The 17,350-nt window shown below is 38.0% G+C and overlaps 1 protein-coding gene across 1 annotated transcript in view; it reads right to left on the bottom strand.

Annotated features, from left to right (window-relative positions):
* Positions 1-3,645, bottom strand: part of TESPA1 (thymocyte expressed, positive selection associated 1) — a 31,313-nt gene extending 27,668 nt beyond the window's left edge. Inside the window, exons 1-2 of the mRNA XM_006870119.1 lie at positions 3,483-3,645; positions 3,082-3,124 (exon numbers count right to left, since the gene is read on the bottom strand). Coding sequence (XP_006870181.1) covers positions 3,082-3,124; positions 3,483-3,645 — 206 coding nt within the window. The remainder of the gene's footprint in view (positions 1-3,081; positions 3,125-3,482) is intronic.
* Between the last annotated feature and the right edge of the window lie 13,705 nt (positions 3,646-17,350).

Here is a 17,350-nt window from a genome sequence, read left to right as displayed (position 1 = left end):
GGAAGGTAGAATCTCCACTGAGTAGTAAACCAATCTGTTTGGGTCAGGCTGATGAAAGGAGATGGGGATAGGTCTCTTGTGATACAATAGTGAATGATTGTTATAAGGACCGACTGTGATGGCTGGAAATGTAAAGGTAGACATTTTGTAGCAAAAGGAGAGGAGTTACTGACTTTGCAGTCTAGGAGCGGAGGTCCCTGGGACTAGCAAGGGAGAAGAGCGGAGAGCTGGACCCTACCCAGAGAAGCAGTGACACCAGAGATGGAGGCAGAGACGATGACATGGAAAGATGGAGTGGTCAGGACTTTAGACCCAGAGAGGGAGAGGGGCTGTGTGCTGATGACTGGTGGACAGGCTTGTAGTGTATATTCTTTGGTTGGTTGATGATGCATGCAGAGGATTGTAACCATGGCAATGAAATGATATACGATATCCTAAGTTAATGTTCTTCCAAGTAAACTATCACATAATTCACAATAAAACATTAAAAAAAAAAAAGACTATCCATTATATGACTCCATTTATAACACAATCAAAGATTCCAAACTTTATGCATGATGTTAGAAGTCAGGACATTGGTTCACCATGCTTGGAGGCAGGGTCATGAGTGGAAAGGATTGCAAAAAGATTTCTAAAGTTCTGATAATATCATGCTTTTGTCTCATGGGTTATTTTGTCTCTGAAACTTCGTCAAACTATTTAATTATTTAATACTTGTCCAATTTTCAGTAAATATATATAGGGTCATTATGAGTTGGAATCAACTTGATGGCAGTGGATTTATCATGTTTTATTGCATTTCATCTTAAAAAGAACAAAAGAACTGCTGCTTACCAGCTGCTCCTCAGAAACCCTATACAGGGTTGCTATGAGTTGGAAATGGGACATCACTTAACAACAACAGCAACAATGTGATGGGTGGAACTGCGGTTACCTTGGCAGGGTAAGACCAAATTATTTTGTGGGTCAGATGTTCCCCAACTCTGGCCTACACCATATGATCAATGACTAGCGACTAGATCCATAGTTGCTTCTGTTTCTCCACCTTTCTGTTAGAAGTTGTCTTGATAACATTTTGAACAGCCAAAGCACTGCTCCTTCTGTACATCCAATTCATAATTTATTGGAAGAATAAATTCATTGTGAGAAGAAGCATGTGGCTGTTTTAACTTCCTCACACAATTTCCATAGAATTTTCTTTGCATAGATGTAAACAAAACCCTACAGGGATGAACTTTTGGCTCTGGACCCTGCATCTAATGATTCACAAGCAACACACTGAGACTCTAGAAAGTCCCCTGAGAATTTAAGAGAAGAAAGAAAAAGGAGCGACACATTTTAAAAAGAAGTACACAATCTAAAGTAGTAGCAGAATGGTCTGTGACTAGATCTTATTGCACTGACAGGCATTCACACTAACATTGGTGAACCTTGTTTCTGTAGAACTTGTCAGAAAATAAAACACTCTTGCTACTGGAGGATGTTTGGCCTTGGAAAGAAAATGGAAGCGATACATTCTTGAAATAAAATTTATGAAGTGCCTCCTGGGACACCTGACAGGAACTTGAACAGATAACCAGTGAACGTGGATTCCTTGTCCAGTTCCCCCCTATGCAGTCTTAGCAGACTGAGAATCAAAGGTTGTGTTAAATCAGGAACTCCATTATACTCAGAATGCTTTTCCTCTTATCTTCTATATTCTCTATTATCAAAAGTCAAGTGTTCTTTCATTATTGTCAGTCATCATCTTTACCCTCTAATTTTCTTCTTTTCTCACACAATAGAAAAGTATCATGTACTTATTAGAGAAATTTGTAAATAATTTCTGAACCTACAAGACATTGATAGGCTTCCTTGAAACCTTTAAGAAGCTTAAATATTGAAAAAAGATTGACACAGAGAAAAGTATAGAAACGATGACAAACACACATGCACTAGCCACCTATTTTCAGACATATAAGCATTTTGCTATATTTACTTCATATCTCTGCTGATAAAAAAGAAATAAAAATATTAAAGAAACAATGGAAGTCCCATTTTACTCCCATTTCTTTCTAAAGATGATATATGCCACTCTGGGCATACCTTCCCAGATAGATAGACAAATAGAGAGACAGACAGATAGATAGGCAGATAAATGGACAGATGCATAGGTGAGCAGATGGGTAGATGAATAGATGATAGCATGGATTGATGGATGGATGGATGGACAGATGGATAGATGGATGGATGTGCAGATAAAATCATTTGTGGTTTTAAAAGAATGCATAAAGAACTTACTTTGTAAACTTATCATGCATACACTGTTACAGAGCATAAAACACTTGTACATATATTGCTTCATTTAAACCTCACAAGACTTTTGAAATTTTGTTATTCTAGCCTCCAATTTTAGAATAAGGAATCTGAGGAAGAAAGAATTTCAGTTATTGCTTAAATTGAACACAAGAAGTAGGTCAAATCCTAGAGCCTGTTCAATTACCAGACTGCCTTTTCAGCATAAGATAAAGTTCAGGGTTTATCTTTGTAGAGCATGGAGAGTAAAGGGGATATTTGGAGCTTACAATCTTCTATATCTGTGAGTGTATTCTTTATGTGGTGTGGTGCTGTGGGTTAATGTGCCAGACTACTAAGCCGTTTGAACTGCAAGGTCAGCAGTTCAAGCTCACCCGCTGCTCCTTGGAAACCCTATACAGGGCCGCTATGGGTGGGAACTGACTCGATGGCACTTAACAACAACAACAACAACAACAACAACAACAACAACAACATTCTTTCTAACTAGAATGTAATGTATTTAAAATCAATGAGCATATTTTAATCTTATTAATTACATTTTTCAATGGTTTTCTCATTCTGTTGGGTCACCTTTCTTTGGAATGAGTACAAATATTAATGTCTTCCAATTGGTTGGCCATGTAGCTGTTTTCCAAATTTCTTGGAATGCTCCAGTCTCAATATAAGTTCTAAATTTCAAGCCCAGTTCAAACTTTTCCCCTTTCCTTGAGTTCCTAAGAGTCTGTGCCTATTAACAAATAAACCATCAACCGCATCTAATCCCCTTCTCCCTCCAGTACTTACCCACAATCCTGCAGCCAGTCTTCTATTTTATTGATTGGATTCCCTAGGAAAGTTAGAAACCAGTTCACTATGACAGTTTAAGAAAGTCAGACCTCCTTCCCTCCAACTAACCCCATTCTACACTTCTTTCCCACGCCTACTTTATTATTACACGATCCACAGCATGAATCTTTCTATTTACTACAAAGTTTTCTTTAAAGTCTGAAAGTACTATACCTATATATAAAAATAGTACACATTTCCTCTCTTTCTGCTTTCCTGTACACCTCCTCCTAGCCTGGATTATGGGTATGCCCTCAAAGAAGGACCCATTGACTATCTCTACAGACCTGTGCCCACTGTCATATTTACTCCATGACAAGACAACATGGCAGACCAGCTGATATTTAATATTGTCCTACCTTCTTGGAAAACATCATCCAGGCTGGATGGTTCTGTTTCTGGGACATCCTGCAGGGCAGCTGCAGCCTCCTCTTCCAGGACCTGGGTCTGCCAGTGACGACTCTGACGGAGCCAGGCCCGCCTTTTCTCCCAGGATGTGGGGCTCAACACAGAGCCTTCCATGGCCCTGGTTCAGACTTCAGGGCCTGCCACAACAGGAATGATGTCCTGAAAAGTGAAACACAATGATAATTCCTTAATATATGCTCAGAAATCACTACCGTCAGTGTTGTCCCCCAAATCTACCCATCTTTGCAGAAAAGACCTTGATTTCTCCAGTAATTCAGCAGAAGGGAGGGAAGAGATCTATCCTATTTTATTACTTCAAAAGAAAAAAAAAAACTGAAGGCATGCTTTGAGAAATCTAAATACCAAAGCAAGCCTTTCAAGTTAATAAGTCTGGAAACTTCAAACATGATTTAAGGGACATTGAAAAAGCTCTTCTGACTTAAAGAATCTTTATTGATTATGATGCTGGGAGGCTGTATTAGGAGACTGTTTTTTAATTCTTGAAGATTTTAAATTTAAGACTCCTTCTTTAAAATGAAAATATACTTAACTTTACAATTTATAAATTTTACTGTATTTTATCCTCAAAGATAAATCCTCAAAGGTTAAGTAGTTTGTCTTACATCAGGATATCACTGTAACTATAGTAGTTCTGGTAGCGTAACGGTTACGAATCGGGCTGCGAACCGCAAGGTCAGCAGTTTGACACTACCAGCTGCTCTGTGGGAGAAAGATGAGGCGCTCTGCTCCCATAAACATTTACAGCCTCGAAAACCCTGTACAGGGTCGCTATGAGTCGGAACTGACTCCACGGCACATAACAACAACAACAACATAGTAGTTCTGGATTTTTTTGTTTGTTTGTTAGTTCTGATTTGTTTTGTTTTAGTTTCTGGTTTATATATTAGCAATCCATACAAGAATTCTCTCAGGAAAATAAAAATCCCACTAGTAAAACAACAAGGAGACTTTGTCTTAGCAGTTATCTGCCAGAACCCTCAGGATGCTCAATTTTTAATGTTATCAACTTAGGTTTATACATGACTTTGAGTTTTTTATCCAGTTTATCAGTGCAATTTTTGACATTAAGGATTTGTATTTCATTATTGTTGCCTTCTATGTAGGAGACGTGGATTTGATACCACCTATTTGCATAGCTACCACCTATTTATCAGTGGTGGCCACCATATTGCTATGATGTTGTGTAGGTTTCAGCAGAGCTTCCAGACTAAGAGTAGGAAGAAAAGCCTAGGGATTGATTTTCAAAAATCAGCCAGTGGAAATCTATGGATCACAGCAGTTCAATCTAAAAACCAATCATGGAGATGCTGCCGGTCTAGACAGTAGTTTATTCTGTTGTGTACATGGCACTGCCATTTGGCAGGTGTCAACTCGATGGAGGCTAACAACAAACAACAGCAATTCTATATTTCTTATTTAATTTATTCATCCATATGGAAGTTATGGGATGTGTCATTGTTTTTATTATGTGCCTTTGATTCAGTTTTGACTCATAATGACTCTATAGAAAACAGAATGAGACACTGCCCATTCCTAGGTCTTCCTCACAATTGTTACCTTTGAGCCTATTGTTTTTTGCCACTCTGTCAATATATTTCATTGGGGTCTTCTTCTTTTTCACTCATGCTCCACAAAGCATGGTATCCTTCTCCAGGAACTTGTCTCTACTGACAACACGTCCAAAGTATGAGATACAAAGTTTTATCATCCTTAAGTTCTAAGGAGCATATTTCTTCCAAGACAAATTTGTTTTCTGGCAGTCCATGGTACTTTTACTGTTCTTCTCCAACACCATAATTCAAATATATCAATTCTATATATTTTCCTTATTCATTGTTCAACTCTCACATGAATATGAGGCAATTGAAAATACCATGGTTTAGGTCAGGCCCACCTTAGTCCTCAAACTGTTATCTTAAACACTTTAAAGAGGTCTTGTGCAGCAGATTTGCCTAGTGCACTATGCCATTTACTTTTTTGACTGCTGCTTCCATGTATGTTGATGGTTAATTCAAGCAAAATGAAGTCTTTGATAACTTCAGTGTTTTCTCCATTTATATGGATGTTATTTATTCACCCAGTGGTGAGGATTTTTGTTTTCTTTACATTGAGATGCAACCCATACAGAAGGCTGTGGTCTTTGATCTTCATCAGTAAATATTTTAAGTCCTCTTCATTTTAAGCAAGCAAGGTGTATCATCTGTATATTTCACGTTGTTAATGAGTCTTCCTCCAATCCTGATGCCACATTTTTCTTCATATAATCCAGCTTCTTGGATTATTTGCTCAGCATTCAGGATGAATAAGCATGATGAAAGAATACAACCCTGACACATACCTTTCCTAATTTTAAACCATTTGGTGTTCCCTTATTCTGTTTGAACAATTGCCTCTTGGTCTATGTATACTCCATGCATACATGAAGCTGTGGTGTAGAGCAGATCTACTGGTCCAGCTCCCTTTGAAGTCCTTTAATTTCCCTCTTTCCTGAGTTATTGTAACAGAAGAGAGACATAAAAGATATAAACAGGTTCCTTCTGCTTGCTTGAAACACTCCTTTATGCTTACCACATCACTTTGGTTTATGTAATGATAGGCTATATCTCTTGTTTCTGTCTTGCTGTTGGAGGAATTGGAAATGCCATTAATGATAGATCACATTAATGATAGATCTGTGGCTTCTCAACAAATCTCACAGAGGTAAAATCTGGTTTTCTTTTAGCAGTAGCTTGAAACTGAAATTGAATCATCAAAGGAAAGAGAAGTAAATGTTTGCTGTGGGGGCTTCTCAGATTTTTCACTTCCCACAGCAAACCAAGTTCAGTACCCTTCCCCTTCTCAGTATGCGTGGGAAGCAATATACTGATGGAGCCTTGGGCAAACAGGCCATCTTTCATATCCTTTTATATGTCATACATTTTTCTTATCTCAGTGCTGCTGTACACACAAATAGAGCAGTTAACTAACAGTTTCTCGTCCTCTAGGTCTCAGTCTAAAAGTCATTTATTTATGAGAATTTCCATGAATCCCAGCAGAAATTGTGTTCCTCACCATAACCTCTTATGTTCTTGTTGTAAGTGCTGTTGAGTCAGTTCCAACTCGTAGCTATGCTGTATCAGGTTTCCAAAGAGTGGCTGTTGGGTTTGAACTGTCAACCTTTGGGTTAGCAGTCCAGCACTTGTCCTACAGTGCCACACCAGGACTCTATAGCCTTTCATTGCTGTTGCTGATAAGTGAGCGATCCAGTATAGAGTTTCCGAAGAGTAGCTGGTGCCTATCCTACAACTGCACACCAGGAGTCTATAGCCTTTCATTGCACCCTACATTTTCCTTCAAACAATTTGTTATTGGAAATAATTTGTATAATTTTCTATTAAGTTGCTTTCCTCCCATTCTCCACTAGAATGCAAGTTCAAGAAGACTAGCCCCCAGCCAAGCCTAATTCAATGCATGGTCAACAAGTATTTTAAATGAGTTACTATAGTTTCCATTTAATGAGTATGTATTGCACTGAGAACTCTGCAATAATGCACTCAATATTTCATATAATCCTAAGAATTGGTCTGTGTAGCTTATAGCATCCCCTACTTTTATGAGAACTTGCTCAAGAAAGCATAGCTTGAATATGGGAAAATCTATTGCCAAAAGCATACAATACCACATGTATTTACTCTTTACATCATAGAGACAGTTGATTTTCTCCAGTGAAAATTCCCAACTTAGTCAACTTAGTTAATACTTTAGTTTATCAGCAATTTCTTGCCCTATAGATTTATATTTCATATAATGCTACCAGATCACCACCTCTGCATTACTTCTAGTTTCATTTATTCATTCCTATGAAAAGTTGTTCAAATAAAGGCACTAGGCACTTATTCAAGAAGGAAGAAAGAGAAGAAGACTCATTTAATTGTCCAAATAGTATTGAAAAAGACTTGAGGCTAATGTATATTCAGTCACTTCTAACGGCTGTCATTCTGCCTCTTCCTCACCTGCCCCACATCTGCCCCCATACAGTGAATTAGTAGAAGGCAGATGATTACTTTCTACTTTTTCCCCCTCTATTCCCTTGAGCTTCATCTTCATAGTTACAATTTTACTCTATTTGGAGTAAGGGAGAAAAAAAGGAAAAAAAAAAAAAGCCAGATTCCAAAGACTTCTGTTCATTAAACTCCTAAAAATAAAGTCACTAGTGAGACACTCAACAATTTAGGCATTAAAATAACTATATTTAAAAAGAACATGCCAAATAGAAAATGCATTTCTAGGGCAATAAAATTGTTTTGGAGTCTCTGTTTGCTGCAGAGAAAACATATTGGAAGGAAATTAATACATAATTAAAATCTGATCTAAAATGTTTTGCTTCAGGTCCAGTTCAAGGCATATTTTACTCCTAAGAGATACAACAGTTGGTGATAAGAGACTTTGTTCATTAATCCAGGATAAGGGGACTATTGTCTACTGCCTATGTCTTCTCATCATTGCTTTTGGGGGGAATTACATGATTGAATTATGCACTATCATAGGGTCAGCCAGAAAGTGAGTCAGAGACAGCAGAAATGACTGACAATCCTTTGTGCAGAAATGTTAAGAGGTGATAAGGAGAAGATGGTAGCACTGGAGATAATTTAGGAAAAGCTATTTAAATGACTTGATCAGAATTTATTTACTTAGTCCTCTCTCTCCCAACTATTTAATGGGTTGATTCTAGTCAGCCAAAGGAGAAAATGTCAGAGAAGACTTGTCCATGGTCTTCCATGCCCAAAGGAAATGGACCTCACAAAAGCCTGTTTCCATGGGAATTTTTTGGTGGGTAGGGAACTTGGAAAGAAAGAAGGAAGGAAGGAAAGAAAGAAGAAGGAAGATTCTCAACAACGATATTAAAAAACAACAACAAAAGCCAGTTGCCCTTGAGCCAATTCCAACTTGTGGTTACTCCATATGATACAGAATCAAATTGCTCTCTAAAGGGTTTTTGGAAGCAAGTTGCCAGGTCTAGCATGTTAACAGTTTGCACTATCCAGGGATTCCAACAAGGACTTTTGTTGTTGTCATTAAGTACCGTCAATTGGGTCCGACTCATAGCGCCCCTGTATGGGGTTTCCGAGGAACAGTTGGTGAGATTGAATCGTCAGTCTTACGGATCAAACTGACATTGAAGTCCACTGCATCAACCCACAGCACCACACCAAGACTCCAACAAGGATATTACAGCCCTAAAAGGTCATTCTTCCTCTACTATAGATTTCTGGATCTGGCATTTTACAGTGGAATCAACATAATGCCTAGCAGCCAGAATCTCTTCAGTTGAGATGGTAGATGAAGGCATCTACTAGAATGTCAACATCTTCTGTGATATGAATCTAGTCTTTATTCTTCTCACATCTTCCAAAATATATTACACTCATATAAGAGTGTAATATATTTCCCTTCCTCCCCTTGAAAATGCATAACCTCAACCTCATTTCATATTCTATTCCCCTCCTTCTTCTTCCTGTTTAGTTTCTGCCCCCATACAACCTACAAAACCTAGTTTTAACCACCTTCCTTCATGAAGCCATGCTAGGCCTCTACAATCCGCATTAATCATTTTTACTGAATTCCTTCTCTACTTGATTTTTTTCTTCTTAGGTCATATCATGTGGAGCTCCCCAAGGGCAGATTTTTTTCTGGATTTTTCATGACTGTGTCTCTAATGCATCTCAAGTCATTTAAATAGCTTTTCCTAAATTATCTCCACTGTAGCTATTTAATCAATATTTATTTTCTAAGTGAATAAATGAATAATAGATTACTATTCCCTACAGGAGTCCAGCACTTGCACAATCATAAACGCATGCAGGGAAATAAATCTGCTATAAAATTATAATAATAACCTTAGAGCAATGTGTTTACTAAGTGTGAAAAATGTTTTAGGCTGAAAGTTGGAGGGAAGAGATGAGTTTGAGGGCTATTCTATAGCTCGTTTCAACCCTGGGAATTCCTATAATTGATTTTTGTTTCAAGGTGCACTGTCTTGAATATTCCTATTTGTGCTCTATTTCTATATCTGATGCATACATGGTTTACTTAGTAAACGCCTAAAGGAGAATACCTGTGAAAACAAAACCCTCAGTGTTTAAGAGTTCCAAAGAACAATTTTTCTAGTAAATGTGTATTATGCACTGTAGGATTAGCACCAGACCACATGGTTGGCAGTTCAAACCTGCCAGCTGCTCCTTGGAAACTCCATACAAGGTCTTTATCAGTCAGAACCCACTCAATGTCACTTAACAACAACAATAACAGCATAGCAACAGAGAGACTAGATGGGTTAACAGCTCTCTTCTATGTCCCACTGAGAATCACAGCCATGTCTAGACAATTCAGGTAGAATACAACAATTTCTTTAATTGAAAAAGCAACAATGGTCTTAAATTTGAGATAGAAATGTAGGATATATTTAAGTTTATCTTTACAACTGTGCACACTGGAAAGGGCATTGGGGAATTGGATAAATTAATTCTTCTATTTATCAAAGAACTTTGGTGCGCCACTGCAGAATAAGCACTAGACTGCTAACCACAGATTGGCAGTTTAAACCCACTAGCTGCTCTTGAAAACACAATACTGGGTAGCTGGAGTTGGAACTGACTCAACAGCACATGACAACAACAACATCTCTTTCACAAGTGGGTTGTCGAGACCTGTTCATGGATGGTAGATGGCAATACCCTAGACACAGCAATATTAGGTGTAGGGAGAAACAGAAGTGTCTGGTTAGTGGTAACAGAAGGAAGCTGTGCTGTTGGGAGATAAAAAGATGATTATTCTTTGTGGAGGAAATGACAAACGATTATCAGACAAGCCCATCAACAGTGAGAGTATCAGAAAGAACTCAAGGACTGGTGCACACAGCTGTCAAGATAGCATCTTTGAAGATTTTAGGGCCTGAAGTCTGAAGTCTATTGACTCTCCTCAATTTCCTAACCTACACTAATTCTCTTGCTTCTTATACTAGAGATTAGGGCATGGAGAATTTTCTCCAAATAAATTATAAAAAAAAAAAAACAAAAGTAAGAGAGGGCTTCAAAATTTCATGGAAAAATGGGATGAAAAGATAACGGAATTTATCTAATTTTTCCTCTACTCTCTAAAATTTGTCTAAAGAGTAAAAATCCAATGTCAAATCTGTTCTAGTTAATCTAGAAATATTTGTGCCTTATCTAGAAGTACTCTTAATTTTTTTTTTTTAGTAATAAAAGGGTTTTAACTAAAAATAGTTTTAATTAAGAGTCTTTTCAAGTTAAATAAAATAATCTGAATTTCAAAAACAACAACAAAAAGATCATGGAATTTCCCTCCGACCTTTTTGATACCATGTGATATTAGTACAACCACCTCTAGTCTGTCAGTTTGTCACACTGTGACTAGCATGTTGCTGTGATGCTGGAAAATATACCACCAGTGTTTTAAATACCAGCAGGGTCACCAATGGTCGACAGGTTTCAGTGAAGCTTCCAGCCTAAGACATACTAGAAAAAAGGAAAGTCAGACTACTTTTGATGGTTATCCACTGAAAACCTTATGAAAAGCAGCAGAAACTTGCCAGATACAGAGCTAAAAAATGAAAGTGATAGCAGCAGAATATTGTTAGATATAGTGTCAGAAGATAAGCGCCCCTCTGTTGGAAGGCACTGGGAAAGTGTTGTTGTTGATGTTAAGTGCCATTGAATCAGGTTCCGATCCATAGTGATGTTGTATAGGGTTTCTGAGTAGCAGCTGATGAGCTTGAACTGCAGGCCTCCTGGTTCAAGTGGACTTTGCAGTCCAGCACATTAATCAGCAGCACCATACCAGGAGTCACTGGAGAAGTGATACCTCTTCAAAGTACAATTGAATGTGATGAGTTGACTGTGAATGGAATAATGCTTTATAGACTTTCATTTGCTGATGGGGCACAACTCAACATGATGAGAAAGAGCTGCATCCATTAATAATCAAAACATAGAATGTAGGAAGTATGAATGTAGGAAAATTGGAAGTTGTCAAAAATGAGATGGAATGCATAAAGATTGATGTACTAGGCATTGTTGTTGTTAAGTGCTGTTGAGTCGGTTCTGACACAGTTTAGGGTTTTTGAAGAGCAGCTGGTGAGTTTGAATTTCAGATCCTACAGTACCACACCAGTAGTCCATATTAGGCATTAGTGAGTTGAAATGGACAGGTATTGGCCATTTTGAATCTGACGTTCCTATGATTTACTATGCCAGAAATTACAAATTCAGGAGGAATGGTGGGGGGAGGGGACCTTCATCATCAAAAGGAACATTTCAAAGTCTGTCTTGAGATACAACACTGTTTGTAGTAATTAGTATACATAAAAGAACAAACAGATCTGTGTTGGAATAAGTGCAGCCAGAGTGCTCCTTGGAGGCCACAATGGCCAAACTTTGTCTCTCATACTTTGAACATATTGTCAGGAGGGACCAGTCGCTGGAGAAGGACATCATGTTTGGTAAGGTGGAGGGTCAGAGAAAAAGAGGAAGACCCCCAACGAGATGGATTGGCCAGGTGGCAGCATCAATGGGTTTAAGCGTGGCAGCAATAGTGAGGAGAAGACTTATTAATAACCCATGCAGATGATACAACCTTGCTTGCTGAAAATGAAGAATTAAAATACTTACTGATGAAGATCAAAGATCACAGCCTTCAATATGGATTACACCTCAATTAAATCAAAAAACAAAAAATACAAAGTCCTCACAACTGGACCAAAAATATAACATCAGGATAAATGGGGAAAAGATTGAAGTTGTCAAAGACTTTGCTTTTCTTGGATCCAGAAGCAACACTCAGGGAAACAGCAGTCAAGCAATCAAATGACATATCACATTTGGCAAATCAACTGCACAAAATCTCTTTAAAGTGTTCAGTAGCAAAGATGTTAGTGTGAGGACTAAGGTGGGTCTGCTCCGAGCCATGATATTTTCAAATGCCTGAGATGCATGTGAAAATTGGACTTTGAATAAGGAAGATCATGGAAGAATTTTTGAGTTGTGGAATTTGAGAATATTGAAAGTGTACTGTTGACTTCCAGAAGAATAAACAAATCTGTGGTGGAAGAACAATGAGAATATTCCTTAGAAGTCAGGAGGAGGAGACTTCATCTCCTATGTTTTGGATACATTATCAGGAGGGACCAATTCCTGGAGAAGGACATCATGCTTGTTAAAGTGGAGTGACTATGAGAAAGAAGATGATCCCCAAAGAGATGACTTGACCTGGTGACAGCAGCAGTGGGTTCAAGAGTGAAAACAGTTTGAGAATGGTGCAGGACCAGACAGTGTCTCATTCTGTTATGCACAGGATTGCTAAGACTCAGAATCAACTCGATGGCACCTAATAGTGTCAACATATAAGTACAATGGAGTTTGGTTCAGTGAACACAGCACTGATTAAGAATCAGGGCACTTGGACAATCTTCCAAACTTTCCTCTCAATTAATTGACTTCTAGAAAATCAATTCATTTTTCTATTTCAGCTCCAGTCTCATTCTTTAGAGAACTGATTGATGGTGACTACCATTTCTATCCTGAAGTCCTGATGTGGCACTGTAAGATACATACTGGACTGTTTGGACTGTTAATCAAAACACTGGCCATTCAAAGCTACCAGTCATTCTTTGGAGATGCTATCCAGTGTCACTATGATAGAACCTGGCTTGACAACACATAACAACAACAAGAACAACCACTATGGACTCCTCTGACCAGGGACACAATAGAGGGTCCTAGATAAAAGGGAGGAAAGTGTAAATGAATCTTCAAATTCCTAAAAAAAGATCACATTCCTGGATCTAAAGAGACTAGAGGAACCCCTGATACTATCCCCCTAAGATACCCTTTAAACTTGGAAATGAAACCACTCACAGTGATCACCTTACATCCAAATAATAAACTGGCTTACAAATTAAACAATATCACTTATGAATATTTGTCAAGTGCCACTGAGTCAGTTCTGACTCAGAGTGACCCTGCATGGGGTTTCAGAGGAGTGGCTGGTGGGTTTAAACTGCTGACCTTGTGGTTAGCAATCAAGTGCTTACCCTATAGCACCACAACAGGATTCAAAATAAATTATCAGCTATATGAGACTAAACAATCAACAGTTGCCCCAGAAGAAAGATGAGAAGCTAAGGAGGGGCAGAGAAGTTAGATGAATGGAAAGAGAACAAAAAGAATGGAAAGAATGAGAATGCTGATACAATGTGAAAGTGTAACCAAAGGCATGGAACAAATTATGCAAAAAATGTTAAATGGGAACCCAAGTTGCTATGTAAAATTTCACCTGCAACACAATATATAAAATATTTTTTAAACAAAGTAAACAAATTTGTCAAACTTGAATTTGTTATGAATTTACCTTCAGTACCAGTGTTTACTGGACTGCTAGCCACAAGGTCAGCGGTTCAAACGTACCTCAGAAACGCTCCTCAGAAATGTATACGGGTTGTTATGAGTTTGAATGGACTAGACAGGAGTGGGAGCTAGTGGAACATGTGCGTATAATGTATTCAATAAGATAGTTACTCCTGGCAATAGCTCTCTTCTACTTATCTCAGGGTGTAGCACAGTATTTTTGCAACAGAAGGTGCTGAGTAAATGCTGTACCTGCAGAGGAGCAAGAATCACACTGGCACTAGGAAACTATCCTCAGCTAGCATATGTAATAGGTACAGTGCACTTGACTTTCCTCAGGGTCTCAGATCCTAATGCACATATTTATCGAATGTTGTGCTGCTGTTGTTGTTGTTAAGTGCTGTCGAATCGGTTCTGACTCATAGCGACTCCATATATGATTTCTGAGGAGAAGCTGATAGATTTGAAGTGCCGACCTTGTACTTTGAAGTCCAGTGCAGATCCTACAGTGACCCACCAGAAGGCCTAGCAAATGCTGCTGTAAAGAGGAAACATTGTGGGCCAATCTTTTAATGGTATAATGAAGGCATCACCCTTCAATTATATCATAAATGAGAATTCAACTATCAAAGTCTCCTGTTATTTTTTTCTCCCAGTTTTCCATTCAAGTTTTTATTCTTTAATCAAAAGTTCCTTCTGAATTATGACTACCATTTTTCATGCTACAGGAAATAATATTGCTCTAAACTATTTTATATATTTTAACATTTTTGATATTTTATATAATTATGTTATAATGTTTAATCTATCTTCTATGAAGTCTGAATTCATATCATCTCTCCTCACTTTCCTACCCTATATGTGTTCTCTTGCTTCTTGCTCAAAACCTCACAGCCTTATTTTCTCCCTTCCCTCTTCCCTACATTTCTTGAGGAACTCAATTTCCAAATCCTTTTGTACATTCATCCAAGAGTTCTGGAATCTGACTACAATCAAATAAAGAAGGAGGAAATTCTCCTTGTTCTGAATATGTTGAAATTAAAACCAAAAATTGCAGCATATAGGATAGAAGTTAGACAGGAAAGGTCATCTTTAGTGGTATAAGTCATATGGAATGAACAGTTTTCAACAAAAGTTATTAGCAGTAGCAATAGTTGCAGCAGCAGCAGGAAACCTTAAAAAAAAAAAAAAAAGCCACTGCGGTTGAGTTGATTCCCACTCATAGTGATGCTCAGGACAGAGTAGGAGTGTCCCATAGGGTTTCTGAGGCTGTCAATCTTTACTGGAGAAGACAGTATCATCCTTCACCTGTAGAGAAAAGCATGTAAATAAATTCCAGACAGCCTTTTCTCAAATTGTTATGGTAGCCATGCTATTTAGCAATGGTTATGGTGCAATACAGGAGTCCTGGTAGCACAGTGGTTAAAATGCTCACCTGCTAACTGGAAGGTCTGAAGTTCAAACCCACCAGCTGCTTCATGAAATAAAGATGTGGCAATCTGCTTCCATAAGATTGCAGCCTTAAAAATCCTATGGGGCAGCTCTACTTACTCTGTCCTAGGAGGTCACTATGAGTTGGAATCAACTCAAGGGCAACTGGTATGGTGCAGCACAGACCAATCCCAACATTCCTCTGTTTGTGGCCCAGACAAATTCAACCTCAAGCCAGGTTGACTGATCCTCATTCACACATCCTCAACCCTCAGTAGGCTCTCACATTCAGAAAACAAAATAAAACAAAGCAGAACAAAAGCCACCAAACTGTTTACCCTCGATTCAATTCCAATGGACAGGGGTCTCCTGTGTGTACACAGAGAATTGTGCCCCCACAGTGGAGCACACTGAAAGAGAGATTTGATGTGCTCCATTGATTCAGGAAAGGAAGATGTTATTTGATAAATAATACCATGAAAAATGCTAATTCTTTCTCTCCCACCAATAAGTTTTGCTGAACAAATATCTATATAAAACCATCTAAGACCTTTTTTATTCTCCTTTCTTTTCCTCTTTGTTTCCATGAGTGTAATGGAAGGCTCATAAACTGTTAAAGGAAATAGTAAAGTTATGTATTTAGGAAAAAGTAATCTTAAGTCCCACTGTCAGAGAACACCAAATGTTTTCATATCTTGAGACAGGAACACATTTTTTTTTTTTTACAATTGGCTTTGTGCTATAAATTAATTTTAAAAATTCTTTAGTTCTAATTCTTTTGCAATGAAGTTCTTTCCATATACACTCATTTTCATTCTTTTCTCTTTTTATTTCTCCATCTCTGCACCACTCCATCTCATCCTCATCTCATCTCATCCTCATTTGACTGAAATTTGACTGAAATTTAATCTCAAGGCAAAATCCAAGTTTAACCCATTCTGTATTAGGCCTGAGTATGAGTAGAGCATAGAATTACTGAAAAGCCCACTTTGGTCTAGAACCTTAAGTGGAAAACATAAGAGTTGTCAATCAGCGAGTGGAAATAATGTCTGATATTTTCCCCTTAATATAGCCCACAGTAGGCCTTGTGACTTGTGATGTTTGCTGGAACCAACACCTCTTCATTCTCTATTAGAATCCAAATGATAAACCTTGAACTGAAAGTGACTGCACTGGGTTTCCATGGCCCCTACATAATCCTTAATCACCGGATAGCATCTCAATTTTCAAAGGACGAAATGAGATCAAGAAAGTATATTTAGCATAGTGATAAAGAATTTCTAAACTCCCGTGGGTACTTGTGAATAAGAAACCATTTGTTATATCTCCTTCTTTTTAATGTTTCAATAGTTTTTTGTTTTTAAACTTTTATTGTGAATTGAGTAAAGGTTTACAGAGCAGACCATCGGCTTTACATTCAACAAACCATGCATTTCATTTCATCTCAATTCTAATTCCCGCAATGCTACATCACTTGTCCTACTTACTTCCTATGTTTTTTGTTTTCATTCCTTCTTTCCCCACCCTTCTGAATTTTGTCCTTAGGTAAATGTTGCTCTTTTGATCTCAAATGGTTGACCTGTCCTAGTATTTCACTGGTGTTGTTGAGTTCAGTTCCAGATCTGATGGGTGACCAAGGGTCATAGTCTCGGCATTCCACAAGTCTGTATCTGAGTGGTAAATTAGATTGTCTTCTGTTCTTCCTGTTAAAGTTTTAGCTTGTGATTTTTTACAGTGTTGTCAACAGAGATAGATTATAAACATTCTTTGGAAAGAATCTTGGTGGCAAAGTGGTTAAGTACTTGGATTGTACTTACCAAGCTAATTGAAAGCTTGGCTGTTCAAACCCACCAGCGGGTCTTCAGGAGAAAGATGTCACAGTCTACTTACTTCCATAAAGGTTAAAAGTCTTGGAAATCATCTCAGGCAGTTTAGCTGTGTCCTGCAGAGCTGAATATTGAGTCAGA

The sequence above is a fragment of the Chrysochloris asiatica genome, unplaced genomic scaffold (assembly GCF_000296735.1).
Source record: "Chrysochloris asiatica unplaced genomic scaffold, ChrAsi1.0 scaffold00138, whole genome shotgun sequence".
NCBI lineage: Eukaryota > Metazoa > Chordata > Mammalia > Afrosoricida > Chrysochloridae > Chrysochloris > Chrysochloris asiatica.
This window is presented reverse-complemented; position numbering and strand designations above follow the sequence as displayed.